Here is a 26728-nt window from a genome sequence, read left to right on the forward strand (position 1 = left end):
GTTAGATATCTACTTTACCCACTTTAATGTCAAATTATAAATAATAGAAATTATAAGTTTTTGTGTCTAAATTGAAGGGAGAAGTTTTAAAACAAATATATTCTGGAAAATATAATAGAAAAATGGTTCTCGATACCAATTATATTTTTCTGTTACTTTAGTTTTAAAATAATTATAAATTTTCAATATAAAATTGTGTAAGAATAATTCATAAACTGTAAAATATTAGGTACATTCTGTTTCACGTTCAAGTTGATTTGATAAGTTAGATATCTACTTTACCCATTTTAATGTCAAATTATAAATAAAAGAAATTATTTAAGTCTTTGTGACTGAATTGAAGGTGGAGATTTTAAAACAAATATGTTCTGGAAAATATAATAGAAAAATGGTTTTCAATACAAATTATATTTTTCTGCTACTTTAGTTTTAAAATAATTATAAATTTTCAGTATAAAATTGTATAAGAATAATTCATTAACTGTAAAATAATAAGTACATTCTCTTTCACGTTCAAGTTGATTTGAAAAGTTATATATCTACTTCACCCACTTTAATGTCAAATTATAAATAAAAGAAATAGGTTTTTGTGTCAAATATAGTATATTCTTGAAAATATAGAAAAATGGTTTTCAACAAAAAATTTTTCTGGTGCTTTAGTTTTAAAGTAATTGTTAGTTTTCAGTATAAAATTGTGTAGGAATAACTCATAAACTGTAAAATAATAATGAGATAACAGAAATTTTAATTTTTAGTGTATGAATTAGCAAAAATGGTTTACAATACAAAGTATATTTTATTTGCTTTATATAAGAAAAATTGTTTATAATTCAAAGTATATTTTACTGCTGTTTTAGATTTAAAATAAGTATAAATTTTATGTATTTAAAGTTGTGTGGAAGTAATTAAATTAAATCGTAAAACAATAATTACTTTTTTTCAGTTAAAGATGGTTTGTAAAGTTAAATATCTACTTTACCCACACGAATGTCAAATTATAGATATGAAAGAAATTTTTTGTGTTGTTATATTGCAGGCCAAGCTCCTTGATAATCCGAACCATTTTTCAAAATTTCTCAATCAAAATCGAGCCTCAATTAAATACATATTTAAAAGGTGTGTGTGTATTGAATTTAAATATTAAAAATTAAACACATTTATTTTGAATTCACTTAATAATTCTGGGATGAAAAAGGAACTCGGGTACATGTATCGAGAGCCACAAATAATCCTTCAAAGAGCCGCATGTGGCTCACGAGCCACAGTTTGGCCACCTCTGTTATATTGTTTAAACTGAATGTAATGGTTTTACTAATATATTTTGGAAATTATATAATATTTCTTCGATTACCAACATAGTCTTAGAATAATTTATAAAAGAATAAATAACCTTATTCTACTTCAGATTAAGAAATTTTTGTAAAGTATTTACTTTTTATATCTGTATTAATGCAATTTGTTATAAATCAATGATTCTAGAAAATATATTTGAAAACTCTTTTACAGTACAAAGTATTGATTTACAGGAACCATTGAAATAATTTATTAAGTTACGAAGTAGATATACTACATAATTATAAACCTTTGTGTATCACCTGGCACGGTTCCTCATATTTTATTGATCCATTTCAATTGACTTACATAAATTATTTCACCGTTTTTTGGGCAAATCAATTTCTCTCAAACGAAAAAAACAATTTACGACATTTGTAAAAGTAGCACCAAACTAATCGGAACGCGATAAAAACATTCACGTTTACCAAACAGTCCTTTGAACTTTCCCACATGGGTAAATAGCGGTTCGATAAAAACTCAACATTTTTTTTTCGAGTCTTGCCAAAATAACCGAATAAAAAAGCCACCAACAGCAATATTTGATGAACGTCTGGCATTCACCGGCTTCCAAGAACGCAATCTAAAAATACCCGTCTGTGTACACAAAGGAAAAAAGATTAACCACATCCATTTGTCCTCTACATGACCTACCCTAATTGAAAAACATGCATGTTTAACGTACGAATGCAACGAGCATGACTCATGCGAATAACAAAATAAAAAAAAAAAAAACGGAATGTTTATTAAGTGCATCTTTATGGTGTATGTTTCTTGACATTCCAAGCCAATTCGAGTGGTTTATCGTTGCGAGACGTCGCTATAATTGTTTACGGCGCGGCGATCAAAAGTTCAGCGTTTTTACAATAATTAAATATTGATACGTTCCATTGATTTAACCCTCTCGACGGTTAATTAGGAGTCGCAGAAAGGATGGTAACGAAATGCATGTACGGTGGTTTCGGTTTCCGGACGAGTCCAATCTCCAGATAATGATTAGAAATTACAGTCTCAACAGTTTCAATTGTGGATGCGTACGAACGCTCATCATCCTGTTCGTCTATTAATAATTTCAGCGTTACGCAACAACGTTAAATTAATATCAATGCTATATTATTTATGTCGTCAAGGCGAAATAAACAATTTCTGACCAAGGACAATAAACAACTGGATGTGATATGATAAGTCCGTATTTCCTTGTCGTTTAGAAATTATATACCCACTGGAAGACTCACGTCTCTGTAGAGTTGCTCTCATAAAACCTTTAACACCATTTAAATATTAATTAATTTAAATCATTGTTGTAAAATTTGATGATTTGATTTGTATAAAAAGGTGGATGTAATAAATTCCGTTGATTTATTTGCACTTAGACGTCCGTAATATTGACTTATGATAAGCTGTAATTAATATCAATGAGTGTATCAAAATACGTACAGTAATTCCTATCCTCCAGTGATTAAAATGAAAACGACTAACACAATAATTAATACAGTAACCACCTAGGCCAAACGTACAATTAACATATAAAATCAACAACTAAATTGAAAACAAAACGAATAAACACAAACACAATGTGTACAACAATAAATTACCGGTACCTGCAATTACCGCAATGTCAAATGAGTCATATTTACCAAGATATTGGCAATTCTATCGTATAGCAATAGCTCATTAGCCGGACGACGTATGAGATTATTGCCGGTTTTTATGGCCATTTAATTAATACCGTGCTTGTTTATTTTCGTTTGACATTCTATGTCCTACCATAACACAAGTCACATTCGGCATCCGTACAATTAAATTTTCTATTTTTACTCGTTGTGCAACCACTGGATACCGGCCATTTACCATGAAAGTGTCCGAATACGTTCCAACCGGATCACTTGCGCACATTTTTATTATGCACCGCTGGCTCCAATTTATTTTATTTACCCAAACCGTGTACCAGTGAGCAAGCACCACTTAATATGGAGTTGTATCATGCGGTCGGTATCCGGTGGGAGTTTTCAGAAATTTTAGAATTGGTTAAAAATAAAATAAAAAGCACGACTAAATAAAAATTGTGAACTTTATTACTTCTACATAAACATACATATCTGGTGATATCTGGTGGATAAATTTACTGCATGTAGATGTAGGTATTTCTGAATAAACACTAGTTGATAGACATAAAAATTGCTGAAGCAAATTCGTTAGGAAGTGTGTCCCAGTGGCTACTCCACTACAGCACAAACAGCTAACGACTGTTCATCCTCTCCCTCCATCATTAAACTTTATTACTTTTACATAAATATACACAATTGGTAACTGAAGTTATTTTGTATTTTCAGAATATAGATGTAGGTATCGATAACAAATTTCTAAAAAAGAATTTGAATAAACACTAGTTGAGTTTATTGAGATGACAGCTAACAATTGTTCATCCCGATTCTCCACCACCTTCTAATATTATAAATAGATTATTCTGCAAGAATAAAGAAAATGTTTGAACTTTATTACCTTTACATACAATTGGTTTGTTCATTTTCAGAATATAGATATATGCTAATCTACTATCAATAATCAATTTCTAAAAAAAAATCTGAATAAAGACTAGTTGATGGAATAGACGAAAACAAATTAGTTACGAAGTGGTTCCCAGTGACTATTTCGCTAACCAACTGGGAGGAATTTTCTTTAGAATAATACAGAGAAGACTTAGATGCCCTAATTGTTTCAATGTCAGCATTAAAATCTTATTTGATCATGCTGTTTATTGAGATGACAGCTAACGATCGTTCATCCTTATCCTCTACTATCTTCTATTATTCTAAATAGATTATTTTGCAAGAACAAAGAAAATGTTTGAATTTTATTATCTTTACATACATATACACATTTGGCGAATGAAGTTTGTTCATTTTCAGAATGTAGATGTATGTTAATCTATTATCAATAATCAATTTCTAAAGATAAATCTGGATACAGGATAGTTGATGAAATAGACAAAAACTACAGAGCCAAATTAGTTATGAAGTGGTTTCTAGTGGCTATTCCACTAACCAGCTGGGAGTAATTTTCTTTAGAACAATTCAGAAATGATTTAGATGTCGTAATTGTTTCAACGCCAGCATAGAACTCTTATTTGATCGTGCTGTTTATTGAGATGACAGCTAACGATTGTTCATTCTTATCCTCCACCTTCTTCTAATATTCTAAATAGATTATTTTGCAAGAGCAAAGAAAATGTTTGAAATTTATTATCTTTACATACATATACATAATTGATGAATGAAGTTTTTCTATATTTTCCATAACCAATATGTAAAAGATAATTTGAATACAGACTAGTTGATGGACTAGACAAAAACTGCTGAAACAAATTAGGTATGAAGTGGGTCCCAATGGCTATTCTACTAACCAACTGGGAGGAATTTTTTTTAGAATAATTCAGAAAAGACTTAGATGTCGTAGTTGTTTCAACGTCAGCATAGAACTCTTATTTGATCGTACTGTTTATTCAGATGACAGCTAACGATTGCTCATCCTTATCTCTACCATCTTCTAATAGTCTAAATAGATTATTTTGATAAAACAAAGAAAATTTTTGAACTTTATTATTTTTACATACATATACACAATTGGTGAATGTAGTTTGTTCATTCTCAGAATGTAGATGTATGTTAATCTATTATCAATAACAAATTTCTAAAGATAAATCAGGATAAAGACTAGTTGATGGAATAGACAAAAACTGCAGACCCAAATTAGTTATGAAGTGGTTTTCTAGTGGCAATTCCACGAACCAACTGGGAGGAATTTTCTTTAGAATAATTCATAAATGATTTAGATGTCGTAAGTGTTTCAACACCAGCATAGAACTCTTATTTGATCGTGCTGTTTATTGAGATGACAGCTAACGATTGTACATTCTTAACCTCCAACTTCGTCTAATATTCTAAATATTATTTTACAAGAGCAAAGAAAATGTTTGAAATTTATTATCTTTACATACATATATACAATTGATGAAAGAAATTTTTCTGCAATTTCCATAACCAATATGGAAAAAATAATCTGAATACAGACTAGTTGATGGACTAGACAAAAACTGCTGAAACAAATTAGGTATGAAGTGGGTCCCAGTGGCTATTCTACTAACCAACTGGGAGGAGTTTTCTTTAGAATAATACAGAGAATACTTAGACGTCGTAGTTGTTTCAACGACAGCATAGAACTCTTATTTGATCGTGCTGTTTCGTGAATGAAGTTTTTCTGCATTTTCAGAAGGTAGATGTATGTTAATCTATTATCAATAACCAATTTCTAAAAATGTCTTTTTAAAATAGGATTTAGACGTGGCAGATTTAATGTCCGCATGGTCCTCTTATTTGTTCGTTCTGTTTTTTGGGTTGACAGTTAATAATTGTTCATCTTCATCTCACCATTTTCTAATATTTTAAACTCTTTGGTGTTGCCTTTATTAATTTTCTATTTTTTTGCTCATGAATTTTTCGTTTAAATGTTCCTCTCAAAAAAATATGTTTTACATCTTATTCCTTTATAGCTTTATTGTTTTTGATTGGATTATCTTTGTGTAAACTAATGGCTAAATAGCAGAACCAGTATAATTAACAGTATGACAAAAAAATGTTGGTATCCTGAACAAGTGATAATTTGAACGACCACATTTAAAAGCAATCAAAACCAACACAAAATGTAATGACATTCCATTAGAATTATAGTCACATCATAGACAAGCACTAATTAAATGAGCGTTTAGCAATCATAATGTGACTGCTATAAAAAAAACATTGTCTAAATAAATGCAAAGGCTACGAGAAACGATAAGCGAATCATAGATAATGAATGATTTATTGGATTCTTTTTTATATGTGTATCTCATAGGTTTGTCGTCATGGGAGATTTCTACTATTAAAACAATCCGATTCGATAAAATTTCGCGAATGTGTTCCCCAAATAAGGCGTGGTGTTTGCGTGGGCACATCAAAATAAAACGATTAAATTAAATTCGAGACCAATTTCCCTCACATGCCGTTCACATTTTCGCGCAAAAACTCCCTCGTTTGACGTCACCCGTCCGAAGCATATGTTCCGAGATCGTCGATGCCATTCATGAGGACCAGTTTCCCATTAAGATCTCTAACGAATCCTGAATAAAGTCGTCAGCCACCCGAAGGGAGGGCGACGCGGGCGGTCCCACGTGGCCACGTCTTCCCAAACATATTTCGATGTCCAGACCTGCCATTATTCCATTTATGACTCGATTGCAATTAAAGGGCCCGACGGTTCAAAGGTGACATCGAGTTTATTAGGTAGGGGGCCTCGCAATTACGTGGTGTACCCAATTAGTACCGAGTTTCGTACTAATGACCTGACTAAAAGTAAACAATTATTTTATGTTTTATACGTTAATACGTTTTTTTAACATTTCATTATTATTATTATTATTATTAAGTATAGTTAGAGTTAAATGCGATTTCGATCGAACATCTAATTATTAGCATTTGCTGCTCACTTCGATTCTGATTTTTCCTCTGGAAGCATCAAAATTAATGGTTGCCATTTACAAAATGGGTGCCATAATGACCTATACATTTCCAATACGATTTAATTATAATAATTTTGTTCCCAATTTAATCATTTTGCTATACAAATCTATTTTAACTTCTCTGAAAGTACCAATATCTATAAATTGAGTGCCATAATATCTATAAATTGAGTGCCATAAAGTTCTTCATTCATAAGCATAAATTTATTACACCTATATAGGAATTACGATTTTGATTTCAATAGAAGAACAATCGTTTTTTTACGAAACAACGAGCAAATAACGATATTTTTTCAACATTTGTTTTAAGAAACGTCTTAGATTTTTTCTCTTCAAAAATTGCTAACTCATCAATAAATTGAATTTCATAATGTCCTAATAGATAATACTATGATACGAAAGGACTTTGATTTATTCTTTCTAAGTTTTAATATTGTTGGTAAGCAACTAATAATGTGCATTAGCTACACAAATTAACTTTGATACCTTCAATAAGAGCACTAATTATTATCATCTATAATAAATCTATATAAAATTCTATTAGATATCATTACGGTACATTTCATGTGCATTTTCTCATTTCATTTTTTCATTTCATCTCCAGAACCTTAAATAGTGTTCATATGTATCTATATAGTTACTGTCATAATGATTTATTAGATCTCACTCTGATTGTTCTGTTATACGATAAGTAATAATTAATTAATTCAATAGAACATTTCGTATATGCATTTGCTGCTATACAATTCTACTATGATTCTTTCTCTAGAAGTACTAATAATGTTATTAATTTCTATAAAATGAGTGCCATAATATCCTATCACTTCACTATGGCACATCCCATCATGTGCATGTTCAATATTTGATATTGACTCATTCTTTAGAAGCCTAAATATTGTTCGTATGTATCTACGTAGTGAGTACCATAATGATTTATTAAATCTCATTGTGGTTGTTTATTTTACGATAAAGGAATAACAAATTTTTCAAAACATCTCGTCATTTGTATTTACTACACACATCGATTTTGATTCTATCAATGGAAGTACCAATATTGTTTACATCTATAAAATGAGTGACATAATATCCTATTAGACTTCACTATGTGCATTTTCAATACATTTTGACTTTGTTTCCTTCTCTATAAGGTTAAATATTGTTTGTACACACCTACATAATGGGTACTACAATGATTTATTAGATCTCACAGTGGTTGTTTTATTGTACGATGAAATAATAATAGATTGTTTTTAATACATCTCGTCATTTGCATTTATTACACATATCAACTTTGATTCCTTCACTGGAAGTATTTACATATAATTTAAACTTCTATAAAATGAGTGCCATAATATCCTATTAGATTTGGCTATGGTACATCTCAGTAAGTACGTTTTCTATAATTTAGTTTTTTTTATTTATTATTTTCAATACAACATCTCGCCATTTGCATTTGCTACAGAAACTTTGATTCACTGGAAGTACTAATATTGTTATTAATATCAATAAAATGACTTCCATAATATCCTATTAGACTTCACTACGGTACATCTCTGTAAGTGCATTTTCTATACATTACGAAGCCTAAATATTGTTCGTATAGTGTGTTCTACATTGATTTATTGAGTACCACCATATCTTACGATATTTCATAAGGGTACATTTCTTCATGTGCATTTTCTATACATTATGACATTGATTTCTCCTCTAGAAACCTAAATATTGTTTGTATCTTTATAGTGAGTACCTCGTAATTAGATCTTACTGTGATTGTTCTATATTTTCAATACAACATCTCGTCCTTTGTATTTGATTTCTCTATTACACGATATAGGAATAACGATATTTTTTAATACATTTGGTCATTTCCATTTGGTATACAAATCGACTTTTGTTCCTTGTCTAGAAGTTTCAATATTGACGGTAACCATGTGTCATAAATTGTTATTCATAGCTTCCAATAAGAGAATAATGATTTTTCCAATAAAACATATAGTCATCATTATTTTGCTATGTAAATCAACCTGTATTTCTTCTCGAGAATCATCACTGTTGGTCATAAATTGAGTTGCATACTGTTCTGTTACATTATGCAACTATTCTATAGAATAATTTGCATTATCTATATTGTAATTATATCCATAAAATCAGTACCATAAAGAATATATTAGATAAATCCAGACCTGTCCGCCTTGCATTGAAATGCACATCGTACCGACGAGCAGATAGGCACGCTAAATTGTTTACTTGAATGCAACATAGTTGTTTGCGATCCAAGGTTAAATCAATATTTTCATGATGATCTCTAATTATAACTAGTTAATGTAATGCTATAGAAATGCATCGAGTGCATGGAAGACTGTAATCTGTCCGGCAATGGAAAATCATACGTTCTATTTATATCATGTGCTTATCACTTGGACTTGAACAGTGGAACATGTTCCGTACGTTGGTAATGTGAAATATAATTTTCTATTTAATTGAGTTCAATTTGCGTCCTTGCACAACGACCACAAACTGATCACAATGGGGAAATGCGTGTGAAGTTTTTGCACAATACAACATCCTTTAATTTGGATTTCGTTTTTGTGTGTACACTATGGTCGTGTGCGAAGAATTCCTTATTCAAATATACACTTTAAAGTAGATTAATGAATTTCCAAATATTTATGCATGTTTATTTGATTATCACGTTTCAAACAACGTTTCTAAATATTATAATATACGAATTAACGATTCGACTTTACGAACTCCTGCGTATTTCCAACATCTTTAAACATGAGCGAGGCAAACATCAATAATTCAGAAAACTGGATTCAAGTGCTGGCACGATCCAATTAATTGAAATCGAGCGTGTGTATGTCTTGTAACCTGGGAACGGTGTTTACATGCCCACGACAAAAGACATGAAAGGTGCGCCGCTTCCCTGGTGGGACGAACGATAGCAGGTGGATGCTGGGCATTATTATCCTGGGTGTTACGTGTGAAACCCGTTTGTTTTTCTTCTGTCCATCCGGTTTGTATTGTTTTTGTCAATTAATTATGTACGACATGGGAAGCGGGTGGTTCTGATGTAGAGACAGCGGCTAAATATTTATGGGTTGCCTTGGCAACAGCATTATGGATGCAACATGAGGGAAAATTGTGGATGTTTCAAGGGAATTGCATAAGGTGTAATTAGAATATTGGATAACAAGAAAATTGTCTTTGCTCATTATATACGTGTAGATTATAGTGTCTTCCCTACTTTTAATTAAACTAAACAAGGCACTATCAAACAATACTGTACCTGTCTCTGACATATTCGTTGATCAGTCCTAGAAAAGATAATGTTTATTAAAATTTTTATGTTTTTGTTAGTTTTGAATTAAACTTTTTGTGCGAATTGTTTTTACATTCTTAATCCATTTTATAAATTTTCGGGAATAGAACATAAATCTCAAACACAACAAAGTTAATAAATATTTTCTTGATATCAAGAATTTGTACCACAGATAAGCTTTATTATATTTACCTAATTTTAAACACAAATGATGCAAAACGCAGTAATAATTTGTAATTTTGAACATTCTTCAACACTCCCCATATAACTCTTCACAAATTGTATCCATGAGAATAATATCAATGACAGTACAATGACCCACTGAACCCTTCTCATATTAATAGACTTACAATAAAATAAGAAGCCGATTATTTATTGGACACAAAATCGTTTTCCCAGTTTCCACTGTGGAAAAATAAATAATTGTGAGGAGTGTAACGGCTGAAAAAGTACGGAGCGGCAACGTCGAAATTTGTACGATAACCAGCCCCTTGTGTTCCCCGCCCTAGCTCTAATTTCAAAGGCCGATGACCTCTCCATCAATTTAATTTGTGACCCATTTATTTTAAACGATATAGCACAACTTCAACAGCACATATGCACTACACTAGTTTATACATACGATCTTACAATCGGGTACAGATGTTTGTTAACCAACTCCTTACACGTTACAGCCCACAATTAGTGGGCCGTTCGAACGATGAATGATAAAAATCTGCACGATATTGGTAAACAAGTTACTAATGTGGTCGTACATGGGTGGACTTATTCATAGATTGGTCACATTTCATTCAATACGTTCGACCATAGACGATTGTAAAAAAGTAAACAAACTGATTTACTCACTAACAGTTTACTTACCCAGGGGTTAAATCGTGAAATATTAATCCAGTCTTGAGTGCAGTCTTTTAGATGTGGTTTAAACTAAAAATACACACGAACATTCGTCACAAACCGAACAAAATTGTAAACTTATATTGGAAACTATTATAGCCCACCATACTTCTTTCTGTCCAAAACTTTATGGTCTAGGTTGTCTAGTTGGAGGGGAGGGTTGTTTACTTTCTTCATCGCTGGGCCGACTATCACTTTTAACGGGCCGCAATGCTAAAGCGCAACTTTGGCCCAGGTGTTATTCAAAATTTGCAAAAACCGTACACAAACATGTAGTAGTGCAAAATTCATAATAAAGAAATAAACTGTAATAAAAACAGGTGTGGCATCTGTCGGTCTAAAGCATAATTAACGCCGGGTCGGTAATACAGATTTCGTATTTCTAACGTAAATATCTCATTCTTCATTTTTTAAACAGATGTTGCGTTATTTGATAATAGATGGCTCACTCTGTACACTTTGCAGAAATAGTCAATGCGAGAGTGGGAGATTGGGGGGTGATTCCCCAGGGTCAGAATCTGTGTAAGAATTCGGATTTCTCTAATTGCATTCACTTAACTATGATGCTGAATTTGAATAGGTAATATTCTTTTGAAAAAATTTTTGAAAAAAAAATTGAAAGACAACGAAAAAATTAACATAAGAAAAATATGGTAGAAATAAATCTTGTGATAAACAATTTCTAAATTGATATATAATTGGTGCCAGTGAGACTGGACTTTTCTAACTTATTTTAAACATAATTTTATTTCCGGTTTTTATCGAAGTGACGTTGATTTTATTATTTTCAATAGACATCCTATATATTTTTTGAATTTTAAATTGGACATGTAATCGCAAATTAAATGGTTATATCTAAACCCAATAGTTTTAGACACATTAACAGAATGATGGTCTAATTAAAATGCCAGTAAAGCCACCAATTTTCATGCTGGAAAGTTATTTGTTAGTATTACACGTTACAAGTACCATTCTACAAGAAGTGATTTTATTACTCTTCAATTTTATAGAGGGTGTTCATTATTTAAGTTTAATGTTGTGCATCTTGAAACTTGTCGAGTCAATTTTTGATAATCGATGTACTTTCCGTACGGGATTTTAAGGTACTGTAAATTTTGGCAATATTTATGCTCAAATTTCTTAATAATTCTGGAAAGAGAAATTTATTTATTGAATACTTTGATTATATTTTTTTCTCATCGAACCTTTCTTAGTGTGAACGTCACTGCCACACCACTTTTAATTTAATCAATGTTAAATCTGTCAACAACTAACCCCATTTTAGTGTTTATATTCACTCGTAGTCATTAAATCACCATTTCATTCACCGGAATAAATTAATTACATTTAAATCCAATAAAATCAATTAAACGTTTTATAAAGCGTATTGATTTTTGTCAGACATATCACCTTCAGTGCAGATTAATTAGGCCACCTCCTATGATTGATAAATAAAAAAAATTAAAAGCGCTTTGGTAATAAAGGTTATGGAAATAATCATCGGAAGCACCTTGAGCCGTATACCATCATCTAGATTAGTCGAATGGCTTATGCCGGAAGTAAAATGCGATTTTTCAATAATCAGCTGGCCTTCGATTGACTTTTCAATTATTGATCGCTTTCTTGATGGAATTCCACAAAAAAAAGTCTTCTTCCGTTTATAAATTCGATGATAATCTCTGTTATTTCTTCGGTTGCCAAACAATTATAAGAAAGTTGGATTTAACAAAAAGTTGTTTATTGTTTGTTGACTAGAACAGTTATTTACACCAGCAAAATTGGTTCAAGATGATTTTGAAACATAAAAAAATAACATATGACATCGTTCTTGCAACAATTGGATTTTGTGGTGACATTGATATTAAAAGTGGAAATCAAATAAACAAACTGTTCCACACGTTAGAATTTGAATGTGATATTGTGAACCTTGAGGAAATCTCACGGTCTTCTTCAATCAGTTCCATGTCTTTCTTCGCACCGAAAGACATTGTCCAAACGTTGCCTTGTCACTCTTACTTCCGAAGGCGACATTTTATTTCGCTATCGCAATTGCCAGAAAAAAATACGGATCAATCGGCTGTAAATAGTGTAATTCGGTATCAAAGATTATTTAACATGGAAACTGAAGCATTAAATCAATGTGAAGGTCGACTGCTCGGGGACAATTCTCAATGGATTATAGAAAACTTGATTGGATATGGTCAGATATATGATATATGTAATGACCAAAGTTACTATTTAACAAATTTAATTTATTTAAATAACCATTAAAATAAATTCTAGTCTAAAAAAAATAAAATAATTAATAAACTCTACAAAGACAAATTTATCTCCAAATTGTTACCTTAAGGGACATTCAATTGTTCGTCTGGATATTTTATTCCCAAACACAATTAATTTTAATTATTGTCATGTGATTAATCCGTGTTACATGATATGTATTAAATCAAGCATCAAACCGTAATTACCGAGTGGATTCGCATTAAGTGCACAAATGATGTAATGTCTAAAAGAATCGTTTCAACTAATTGTTCAAATTACCCGTGGTAATTTTATGGACTTTTTCGGAATTTAAATTTCAAGGATGGAATGCGGCGGACTAAAAATAAAAATAGGACAATTTATAACGTTTTTTTAAGTCGCTGCCGACAGCGTATATTTTGAGTTTTGAGTATAATAATGAAAGGGTGTAACGCTGGATTTGCTACCCCTTCTTTCCATTAGGTTCGGCTATTCATCATAGACTTTACGCGCTCACACGTTTCCTGCCATTATTACGCTGACACTTTGACCATTTCGTGTGATTTTCTTCGCTGCTTTATTACATCCACTGCGGATATTGTTTGTAAAAAAATCGAGTTCTTGAAACTGTCATATCGCAATAGTATTTTAGGAAATCGGTACCTAATTACAAGTTATTATTTGAAATTAGGTTATAATTAAAATTTCGTATCCTTGTTTTATCGTGATTTACAAGTACGATAGCGTTCGATTTAGTAACACGATAAAAAAAATACATCCGGAACTTGTGTATTTGTTAAATTCAAGGGTATAATAAATTAATAAATTGTATGAGATATTGGGGCGGATGTCTTAAGAAATTAGCAGGTATTTATTTCCTATTGTAATTCCGGACCAGTGGATAAGTAAGAATTTAATTGCCTAGTAAAAAATTAATTGATCAGATTATACTTATTTCAAATAATGATAAATATGTTTAAATTATTATTATTATTATATTAAATATATTTAAGTTATGATTATCAGAATACAATTTACATCATTAGGATCAATCTTTATTCTGGGTACCAGAATATTTTTATTTACCCTTTGAATAAAGGTAATGAAGATTTGGTTTTGTTAGTTTAAAAGTGCTAATTGATTTATTGTAGATGAACAAGGTCAAGGTCGCCCTGAAACCTGTAACAAGGAAGAAATTAAGTAATATCTCATGCAAAATTTCAATAAACTGAATATCAAAAACAGGCTTCATAGAAAGATTTTCATCAAAAAGTTGGAAAAATGGATTTCACATAAATTAAGTAAAGACAATAAAATTAGGCTTTTTATAATTGTATACAAATTGATAATATTACCAGTTGCGAGTAAAAATGAGTTGATTATTACATTACATGTATTAGATAATGAGTTGAATCTGCTAAATCTAATAACTAAATAACTTCTTAGTTTTTTTAGTCAATATAAAAAGCGTTCAGCTTCTTCATGACAACGTAAGAACACATATCGCAATAGAGACTGAAACGAAGCATTCAAATGTCAAATAAGAAGTTTTACTTTAATCACCATATAGTTGTTTAATTTTATCTTTGTTCAATTTTTTATGAAAGAAACTGGTAATCCTGGTTTAATAATACTTATAATAAGTATTAATCCAAGAATAGTATTTTACACTACAAGGGAAGAAAGTTTGAGATTCCTGCCCTGCGCGCAGGGCAGGGCTCTCAAACTTTCTTCCCGTGTAGTGTATACTATTTTTCTTACTACCTCGGTCGAAAGTACGTATTTTGCTCCCCGGTTCCACGACAGAAAAATACTATTTTCTGTCGTGGAACCGGGGAGCAAAATACGTATTTTCGACCGAGGTAGTAAGAAAATGCAATTTTCTATTGCTTACAAATTGACGAAGTTTATGAAAAACTTTTTGTGTCTAAATGAAAACCAAAGACTGCATGTGGCATTAGAGTCTTAATATGTTAAATGTGTTTATTTGTCTTGATAAAATTTACCTTTAAACTCTATGTATGTACGTATGTTGTTCGATAACAACAATACGGTAATATGATTGTTTATTAGTAGGTTTAGTTAGGTATTTATTAACACACTATAAGCGGGTCGGGTAAAAATACCCGTCTCGAGAACTGTTGATTGTTAGCGGGCCGGATAATTTTTACCTTTTTGAATGTACTTACTTTAAAAACGGGGTGAGATAATTTTATTCTATTGGTTTACATACGGAACTGAAAGAATTATCTCTAACTAACTTTCTAACTTAGTTTGGACTATCTTGCTACCCGCCTATAGTGTGTTAATATATGAAAAAAATTCAAGGGTTAATAGTAAAACAACTATAAAATAAAACAACGTTAAGGTCATTTAGCTTTCCTTTATTTAGTATATAGTAGTATATTATTTCTAATAACTTATACACCTTGTTTTCATTGATTTGTTGAAGTGAAAACTTCTTTATCCGCGTTGGACACTTTTTGGTAGTGGAAAATCTTATGGGTTCGCGTCACCGACATGCTCGTTCATCAATTGTTCAAAGTTTGGTTAGCAACCAGTGAATCGTGTTGATAGTGACGCACGCGCAGTGGGCTGGGCGCCTTGGACATTTTTTGGATGGATGAAATCTCGTGTGTTTGCGTCACCGACATGCTTATAGCAGTATATCTGTATCTATACAGCTGACGTTTAGTTCTTATATATCTTATAAGTGAAATTGCAAGGATTTAGTGAAAAGTTCAATGTATATATACTGTGCATTGTTGATATAGTATGTTAGTTTGATTATTATTTGAATGGCCACGTCCCATGATCGAAAACAGAGTATGACAAAATATAAAAGGACATCGATGCCATTTTTACGCGTTACTTAGATAAATTTGAATCAAACATTTTCAATTCTTATTTTAGTTACTATTAGCCTATTGTATCTATTTAGAACAAAATGAAATAATTGAAAGTACAAAATGTCTAAGTATTGTTGAAATCAACGATGACAATGATGGAAATAATTAAAATAATGTTAAAAATTAAGCACATTGAAATTTAAGTAAATACAAATTCTGTCCATAAATAATATGATTGTATATTAATTTTTATTTCAGTTGAATTTTATTTATATTTTGTCAGCCCGTAATATATTTGAATAATAAAAAACCATATAAACATGCATATAATTGTTGCTCGGAGTGTCAATATATGTGAAAACCAGATTGATGTTGATAAATTTAATTCAAACATTATGTTTGAAGTTTCGGTAGTCTCTATAACTGTTAATTTTATTTTATTTTTTTCAATATAATCTTTTTATATTTCTTTCTACTGATTTTGAACTGCTTCGCAGAGTTCATTTAAATTTGACAGTCTTTTTGTATGAATTTTTCAATTGGATTGAGGTTTGGGTTTGATGCTGGCCAAGTCATTATACGTGTTTCAGATCGTTATCGAACTTGAAGGTTCACATTAAACTCATATTATCTTCGACAAATAGAAACATATGATTCTTCAGAATATCAATAAACGAAACAATTCATTATGCCGTCTATCCTAACCAGCGGGTCCATGCCAAACTCACCAAACCATAACGCCTCCATGGGACATGACATTAAGTAAATATGACAAGTACAAATGACCACCATGCTTCACAGTAGGTCTAGTGTACTTGGGATTATACCTTTCATTAATTAGTCTTCTCATATTTACTTTTGATATATTTCAATAAAAATAAATTGATTTCTTAATATTTACAATATATAACACAATAGCTTTACTCAACATTGAAAGCATTGTGATAAAATAGCTTGAGACATTACACTCATTTCAAACCACTTCAAGTTTACAACAAAAACAAAAAAAGGCAAAAATAAACCACAGAGAAAAATGAATAAATTGATTAATTATTGTAACCCTGTAGGATCGATGGCTACGTACACACGGAAAGGTTTTTCTGCACCTGTTGCCTGCAATTAATCAGATCGTTAGTTCCGCGGCGTTCGAATCGTGACTAACAGCTGCAACTCCGATTATAATAAACTGTGTAAAATAATGACACATATTTTATGCATGACCACATTAAACCTAGGACTTCATAATTGAAATCCTTTCATTTTTTCTAAAAACGTTTCAAGAGCAAACCGAGTATCCTTTATGACATTGGAACTGGCTAGATGATTGGGAGTAAATTGTTGTTTTCAGCAAAACACAATGTATAATTATAATAAAATAAATAATATTATTACAATATTAATATGCAGATTAGGTGATTTTTTTGCGTGTTTGTTTATTACTTCTTTAATTACCGGAAGAAGTTTTGTTCAATCAATCGTCTATCAATAATTGTCCTAATTAGGACGGTGGGTAAACAATATACGGACGTGGGATCCAGATTTCTTGTTTGGGAAAACATGATGGATTGCACGTACGTGAAGTATTCAAAAAAAACACCAGATGTGGGGTCTATTTACACAATTTTTCGAATTCGCGTTGATTCTTGTTACCATAATGAAAACTAGGTGATTATGTCTATTTATTTAATAGATCCGGATTGTTGTTGATGTGATAACTTTCGATCAGGTTGTAAAAGTCGAATAAATATGAAATCGACAGGTAAATGTAATACAAGTAGCAAATAAAAAATGAACGACACGTGTGGAAAAAATTGCAACTCGGTGGTGATAATATCCACATCGAAGAGTTATTTACACTTGGTGGGAGTATTACTTTTGCATAACGAGTGGTACATTTACATTGAAACGATTGCAAAGCATTCAGATCCGCGAATATTACCTTCAAACTAAAATAGATTATTATTTAACATTATATTGGAATTGTCTTGCTAAAGCTGTGTCACATATATCTGTACCAACAGGAAGCACACATTTAACGCGGGGTTGGGCATCCTTGGTGACATTTTTTTTAAATTGATTCTAGTTACCACACATGTGGGAGGAAATAAAATTATTTATATTAAAAAAAATAATAAAAAATGTACTTTTCTAAGGGGTTTCCGGTCTATTTTAAGTGTTTCTCAGTCATTCTTCAATATATTGATTAATTGATAAAAATGTATTAGTTGAAATCCTAGAAGATAAAACATTGTAATTCCTAGAATTTTTACTATTCTAAAAATATACAAATTTCCAATTGTAATACTGAAAAATTTTCAATTCAATAGAACTATGTTTAAAATTTTATAAATATTTAAAATATTTTCACCTGCACTTATAAAAATAAAAATTTTACAAATATTCAAAATTCAAATAACAATTAAAAACATTTAAATATTTTATTAATTATTTAAAAAATGCATTAAAAAAATAAAATTCCTTGCGATGTTTTCTAGATAAATAAAATTGTTTAAACTTGTTTTATTATTACCAATATAATAAAATATTAAATAACATATAGAATGTAGATTTTTCCAAATTCTTGCATCAGTTTTAGTCTTAAAAGTGGCTTTTCTTAATGAGATTGGTTAACCAAAAAATTTTTACATTTTCACAAACTCTTTTTACAATTTACTGGTAATAAAGTATTAAATAATATAAATAATGTAGACTTTTATAAATTTTCAATTTATTGCACCTGATTTAGTATTGCAGATCATGGTTATTTTTAATGAGTTGAAAACCTGAAAGAAAAAACCTTTAAATTCTAAAATGTTTATAATCCCCGAAAGTTTAAAAAAATAAATATAAAATATTAAAATAAAATTTTTCTAAAATTTTTAAATTATACATACATAAAAACCTAAAAATCTTCATATTCCTTTTTAAAAAATTCAGCACAATAAAATAGTCACTTGTCCGAAATAATAAAAATGTTAATTTCACTAATCTTCAGTATTCAAAAACTATAAATTTCTATTGTTTATTTAAAATATACAGCAAAAATAAAATTTATTGAGATATTAATAACTAATTAAATAAATATAAAAAATGTCAATTTATACAATTATTGATAATTAAATTATCATATTATTAAATAATTCATAGTAATCTTAATGATATTTTTTGAAATCCTAAAAAAATAATGAAAATTAAATCTAACAAAATTATAAATCTTAAAATTTTTAGAACCTCTCAAATTTTAGAAAAATGTAAAATTAATTATGTTATATTTAAATAAAATTATACTAAAATTTTTAAACATCTGGATATAATCTATAAAATAATATATATATATATATATATATATATAAAAATTTTTAGAACCTCTCAAATTTTAGAAAAATGTAAAATTAATTATGTTATATTTAAATAAAATTATACTAAAATTTTTAAACATCTGGATATAATCTATAAAATAATATATATATATATATATATATATATATATATATATATATATATATATATATATAATATCTAAATAATATAACATAAAAATCTCATTTATCTTCTAACTTAAAATATGAAAATTTCCCAAATCTTCAGACTCCTAAGAAATTTTAAATGTTTAAAAAATTAAATATTTTTATTAATTAATTAAAACTGTTGAAACTCTTGCTACAATTTATTGATAATAAAGTAACAATTAAATAATATATATAATATTATAAAGTAAAATTATTCTAAAATATGCAGGTTTCAAAACATACAAATCAATTTTCAAAATAATTTTAAGTTTTGAAAAATTAAATACATTTTTTTTAATTTTAATTTATTTGTTTAAAAAATAAGGTGAAATTACTCGAAAAGATTTCTAATTAAAAAAAACTGTTAAAATAAACTAATAAAAAAATAAAAGTAATAAATATAAACAATGTGGTTTTTTCCATATTCTCAATTTCTTGCACCTGCTTTAGTTTTACAATTAAACAATCATGGTTATACTTAATGATTTTGTTTCAGATCCTAAAAGAAAAAACTTATAAATTCGAAAATCTCACTCATTTTAAAAAAGTGTAATTAATTATATAATATTAAAATAAAATAGTTATAAAATTTTTAAATCCTACATTTTTAAAAATTTATTTTCTTAACTTAAAAACTTATATATTCAACAATAAACAATAAACAATCAAATTGTGTATACAATACATAAATCTAAAATTTTAATAAGAACTCTTAGAATTTGTGTGAATAACTTAGAAACTTAAAATTAAAATAACTATTAAATACAGATTGAATTAATAGTAAAAATGTTAAGGCTTAAGTTTCTGAAAACTCAAATTGTGACTTAAATAAACAGTAATTTGTAGAATATGTTTTTATTTGAATTTAAACATATCTATTTAATACCAAATTAAAATACAATAAGACTCTCAGTTCTGTGTTTATATTGTTATATACGTAATGTTGTGATATAAATAAAAAATCATTAACTGAGTAATAATAAGTTTATAAATATAACAATCCATGATGCAATAAGAGATGCAGTGAAAGAATAAATTTATTTTTATCCTGTTTCTCCTCTATCGTTATATTGATAAATTAGACGGATGTGTTTCAGCATGTTTGTCCGAACTGCGCATTAAATTTTCATAAATGTAGTTTAAGGATCTGGAATTGTACCGGCGAATTTTTTATTTGTTAGTCACGGCGGCGGACGCATTCAACCAACCAACGCTCAACAGAGGATTAATTTTTTTTACCCCCAAGTCCCGGATTCACTGAGTCGAGAACAGAATTATTTTTTTTTCGTCGCGGACCGGACATTAAGATGGTACTCGATGGTACTTTTGCACTTCGACCAATGAGAACGTCTCATAAATAATTTCAAGTACGACTAATTGGTAAACGTAGACGTTTGAATAAAAATATGACATAACAGAACGGTAATAATAATAAAGCCATAAATAATTCAACATGCCATTAAATACCAAATTATTCGTAATAATCGATGGAAAAAAATGCAAATGCGGGAATTATGTGTCCACAATAAATATGAAGTAAATGCGATTTAATTACAGTTACAGATTTTCCCTTCTTAACCAACACACCTCCAGGAGACATTTTTTATTTACGATTGTCATTAGCATGCGCTCTCGTACCGACACACCTCCGTAGTGTGTCCACCGTGTGTGACAACTTTACATGTGCCTGCTGCGTGCAAAGTATTTTTTAATTGCGGCTAGAAAAAAATGTTAATTAAACAAACGTTCCCGCGTATTAATTGCGAAGATGTGACCTAGGACAAAGCGTTCGACGTTTAAGCGGGCGCATTCACTAAAATTTCGACTTGAGGTGGACGTCCAAAAATTTTCGACGTCCTGCAAACTTCCTGAAACAAATCTGTGGCGTATTTTAATTAGACAATTATAATCAACATATTTGAATATAATATATACATAAATAATTAATTTACTTCATTTTAACATGTTGCATTGAAATAATTGACGCATTAACATTATATAAATATGCATAAATGCTAATAATGTTGTTAGTGGAATTGTGCGCTTACACATAAGGGATCATGTACTTCGTGTGTGAAAACGCTTAATCCGGCATTCATTTACATCCACTTACGGAAAAAATCGTTTTACGAACGTATTTTTTTGGTAAAAATCTTATTTTAATTCCGGCAATAAGGAACAGTGGTGAAAAAAACAGGAGTTTAACTTAATTGGACCGTTATCACATTAGATAAAACTTGTTTTTTGTTCATATTATAGTAAAAAAAAAAAAACTATTTTACTGGGGCTTAAATTTATACGTATACACAAGGACTTATACTCGTTCTTGGTCACGTTTTACTGGTCAAACGTGTAACAATTCGAAAAACCTCACCTTAACGCAAAAAAAAACTTTTTAAAATATTTTTGTGTGTTCGTTAAAAATTTGTGTGTGGCATCGTTGTCGATGGACAAAAGTAAGGAAATTAATTAAACGTACGTGACCACTCGATGTCACACACAGACGAATGAATATTGATCGAAAATGGGACAATTCTGTCGATTCGTTCTCGTCAAACGGACGGGGTTAATTATCAAATTATTTAATTTTACGTGCGTCGAAAACCGACGCTTAAATTGTTGGATTTTCGTTGGCACCATGTTGTTTCTTGACCTAATGAAACGTTTATTAGATAATGTAGTTTTTATAATTGTTTCGTCAGATTGTGCGACATGACCAACATCAATGTATTTTTTTTTGTATGTGGTTAATGAATAGTTGATTGGCATTTGTAAGTGTATAAAAATTGATAGACTGTTAATTTTAACATTGAGATCAATCATTTTGTTTTTATGATGTCTTCAATTTATGACTGTTTATTGTTGTACATGTGAAAGTTACTTATGAAACATAATTTTAGTATTTATAAAAACTAAGATAAGTTGGACCATTCAAATTCTTAAATTAAATTTAATTTATTATAGTTCTAATATTTGGATCACGTAAATGTCAATTGTGAGTTATTTATTTTATTTCCTGTTTGAAATATTAGTAGCTTAGATTATTCATTTAGACATTTATATTATACATTAAAATTTTTATATTAAACTGTATATATTTATGTCAGTTATTTTTTTTTCTAAATTTTGTTTAAAACTTTTTTTTGTTAAACATGGTGAATTCAAGTAATATAATCTGTCAACATTTAAAAATTTCTTTCTACAATGAATTTCATCAAAAAATTGGAGTTTTTTATTGATCGTATTATTATATACTATGAAGAATGTGTTAATTACTGCAATTCATAGTAATCTGGACAATAAAATGAAGCTGATCAACTTCGTGGAATAGAAATTAAAAAAAATCTTAACTTAAGAACGATATTGCTGGTTAAACGATCAATGCAACTGTCTACTTTTCAATTGACTAAGGTCATAAAAAATTACTTAAAGATCAGGTTCCTTATTTAATAGAAGAGACGTTCTGCTTCTTCATGACAACTCAAGTCCACATGTCAAATTAGGGACTTAAAGGAATCTTCAAAATGTTAAATGGGAAATTCTACTTCATTTATCATATTGTCCAGATATTTCTCCATGTGGCTATAGTTTATTTTTGTCATTGACAACTGATTTGCATAATAAACGAATTAATTCTGAAGTGGAGTTCATCTTTCCTTCAAAACCTAGAATTTTTTTGCGACATGAATTTGCCTGCAGAAGTTTAGCAAAAAACTAATGAAATTATGTTATCTTATAGTTGATCATGAAAAAGTATTAGTAAATTATTTTTTCCGGTATCCAATATACAGAATAGTTCAATTAAATTATCATTTATGGGGAATGAATAAAAATATTAATTTGAAATTTTAATAGAAATTATAACTTAACTTCTTTTCTAATTTATTTTGAACAAAAGTTCACTTCTGATTTCGCCGGAAGTAAAATCACTGGTATTTTCAATGAAACACAAACCAAATAGTTTTTGAATAATTTTTTTTTTTTCAAAAATTTTGGAAGTTACCAATTTTGATGCCGGAAAGTTCATTTTTGGCATCAAAATAATAATTATTTAGAGGATAGCCCTTAACTAACATGTATACCAAAAATGAACTTTTCAGGATTAAGTTTGTTGGTTTTACAGACATTTTAGTTAGACGATCAACGTGTCCAAATTTTGGAAAAAAATTAACTCAGAAAATGTAGGGTTTAATTAAAATCATCGTGTAGCCATTTTATTTGTTTATTTGTTGTTACAGCTTATTAGCTTAACGAAAATTATTTTAATTAAAAAACTAAATTAAAAAAATTAAATGACAAACAAAACATAATTATATTATAATCCCAATATTCCTAAATACAATTTTCGCCCTAGTTTTTCAGGACCAATACGATGGGAATCAAACAAATAATAATAATAACATATTTTTCTTTATTATAACAGTTAAATTTTATAAAACTATAAATGAACATATAGAAATATCATAATGAAACAAGTTTTACTTATTTGAGCAAGAATTGCTATTGTGGCACTTGGAATTACATAATATTCTAGCATTTTTACAACTGCATTTTTTTGAGGAACATGTTCTTTTACAGATGCATCTTTTAAAACCTTCAGTTTTCATCAGTTGAACATATTTCAAACCTTCTGACCACTTGGTTGTTTGGTTAGTGATAACCTGGCTTTATAAGTATATTTTGAACATCTTGATTCGCTCGCTCTTTTCGAGCCCTGGCTTTGGAAATGGTGAGGCTTCCCGTGTATTATTTTCACACCATTCCACATATTTGCTAATTCTTGGCTAATTTTATTTGCAAATTCCCTACCATTATCACATTGGAGAATGGATGGGGCTCCCAAAAGAGTAAAAATGTCCATAAGTTGTTTTGTTACTTCTGAGTTTTTGTTTTTGTTTTTAGTGGACATCAAATTTGGTTAAATGATCTTGATAATTTAAAATAAATTTAAATTCATTATCTGGTTGTGTCTGTAAATCTATAGATCCACTTGACATCTAGAACTCGTCAAAATTGGTTTTATCACAATTCCTTTTTTTTACCCCTTGCCTTTTTTGACATGCTTCACATAAAGATAAATACAACATAACTGCTTCAGTAGTAATGTTGTTGTATTTGTTATTAATTTCTTTCACTAATCTGTTTAGGCCACCATGGCCAGTTGCCAAATGAGCATCGTGTATAATTCCATAAGTTTCTTCAATTTTTGCAAAATATTTTATGCTCCCCCTTCTTTAAATGGACTTATTAATTTTTCTTCCTTCCCTACCACTATTATATCGAGCACTTACTATTTCGTATTTTGTATGCTCACATTTACCAAAACGACATGGTCATTGTGAATTCAAAGAAAAACGTAAAAAACAACTAAAATTTCAAAAATTCATTAAAAACGTGAAAAATTACTAAAAACGATCATTTTCCATACGATCAAAATCCATACGATCATTTTTCCATACGATCAAATTCCATATGATCATTTTCCATATGATTATTTTCCATACGATCAAAATACATATGATCATTTTCCATAGAATCAAAATCCATACGATCAACTTCCATACAATTAAAATCCATACGATTAAATTCATACTGATTACATGTTTACTGTAATAATTTGTAATTAATGTTTCACTAACTTCACATAACTATGGATTTTTATTTTTTTACTAACACTAATTTCCTGAAAAACCATTGAAAAAGTAAAAATAAATAATTCTAATTCTTCCTGGATTCACAAAAAAATATTAGAAACGTAAGAAATAACTAAAAGATATGATCATTTTATTAAAAGAACAATTCTTTTTAATTTTAATTAATTTTATGATTAACCAGCTGTACCCGCGATTTCGTCCGGGAGGCGCCCGACGTGACGGCCCAGTGGTGGCATGCGCGTGAGCTGCGGACTGGACTTGGATATTGCACCATTACTTTATTTTTCTAAAATAAAAAAATTTTTCTAAAATAAAAATAGCTACTCCTTATTACATCAGCTACCTGCAATAAAAGTTCTGTCAAAATAGTTCCAGCCATTTCAGAGATTAGCCGGAACAAACATATTTGTATATTTATATTCATATACATGTAGTAAAAAACGGTTATTTCAATATTACAAACAGACACAATTTTATTCATAGATTACATGTAGAATTTAAAATTCTAAAAATATACAGGGTGTTCTATTGAAAATAACAAAGTTGATGTCACTTCCGACAAAACCGGAATTGAAATTTTGTTGTTGAAATCAAATTATAATTTATGTTTTTGTTTATTAATCGCATCAACCACTTAAGGGTTATTAGCGAATATGTATATACAGTTTTACATTATATTTTATTATACACTTGAATATCTTTTAAGTATTTTATTAGGTTAGTGACTGATAATTTGTCCTCTACGATTTCTTGGATAGTGTTGGGTATGTCGTTTTCTGTTCTTCCTTGTTATAAAAATCTAAAATCACCTCTTTTGTTCTCCACAATCTTCTAACGAATAAGTTAATAATTTATATAAAAATATTAGAATGTTTAATAGTTTCAAACGTATAAAAATATTTCTTAATATTCGAGGACACATTGTGCAATTTTATATTAAATCACTTGTTATCTTTTTAACCACAAAACATAATTGAACATAATTTTTGGTCTAATATTATTAAATTTTACATTTAAATGGTCTGGCCCATAAAATTGTTTATTTTAAACGAACCTATTATTAATTGCCTACATTCAACTAATTGATATTTTATCTTAATGATCGCAATAAAATATAAATGACATAAAATAATTACAAATCCCTGATTAATATAAAAAACTACTGCATAACAAGTGATCTGTATAAAATCATTTTCATTGTTAATGTCAGAACAAAAAGTTTCCTATAAAATTGCTAATTATTATTAACTTTTTATTAGTAACCTTGAGAAATAATATTTTTTTACAATTCAAATATTTTAATATTATAATTACATAGGTAATTACAATAAAATATTAAAATTAGCTTTATTACATTAATATGTTAACTATTA

General features: G+C 29.2%; 1 protein-coding gene across 2 annotated transcripts in view; it reads right to left on the reverse strand.

The window, feature by feature from the left end:
* LOC109600456 (aryl hydrocarbon receptor nuclear translocator-like protein 1) overlaps positions 1 to 11266 on the reverse strand; it is a 64003-nt gene extending 52737 nt beyond the window's left edge. Inside the window, exons 1-2 of one of the 2 annotated variants that reach the window (XM_049963824.1) lie at positions 11070 to 11266; positions 10176 to 10203 (exon numbers count right to left, since the gene is read on the reverse strand). In XM_049963824.1, the coding sequence (XP_049819781.1) occupies positions 10176 to 10188 (13 nt within the window). In that variant the 5' untranslated portion in view covers positions 10189 to 10203; positions 11070 to 11266. The remainder of the gene's footprint in view (positions 1 to 10175; positions 10204 to 11069) is intronic. The other variant, XM_049963827.1, reaches the window with a different exon arrangement.
* Positions 11267 to 26728: the final 15462 nt, after the last annotated feature.

Source organism: Aethina tumida, chromosome 2, assembly GCF_024364675.1.
Source record: "Aethina tumida isolate Nest 87 chromosome 2, icAetTumi1.1, whole genome shotgun sequence".
NCBI classification, from domain to species: domain Eukaryota; kingdom Metazoa; phylum Arthropoda; class Insecta; order Coleoptera; family Nitidulidae; genus Aethina; species Aethina tumida.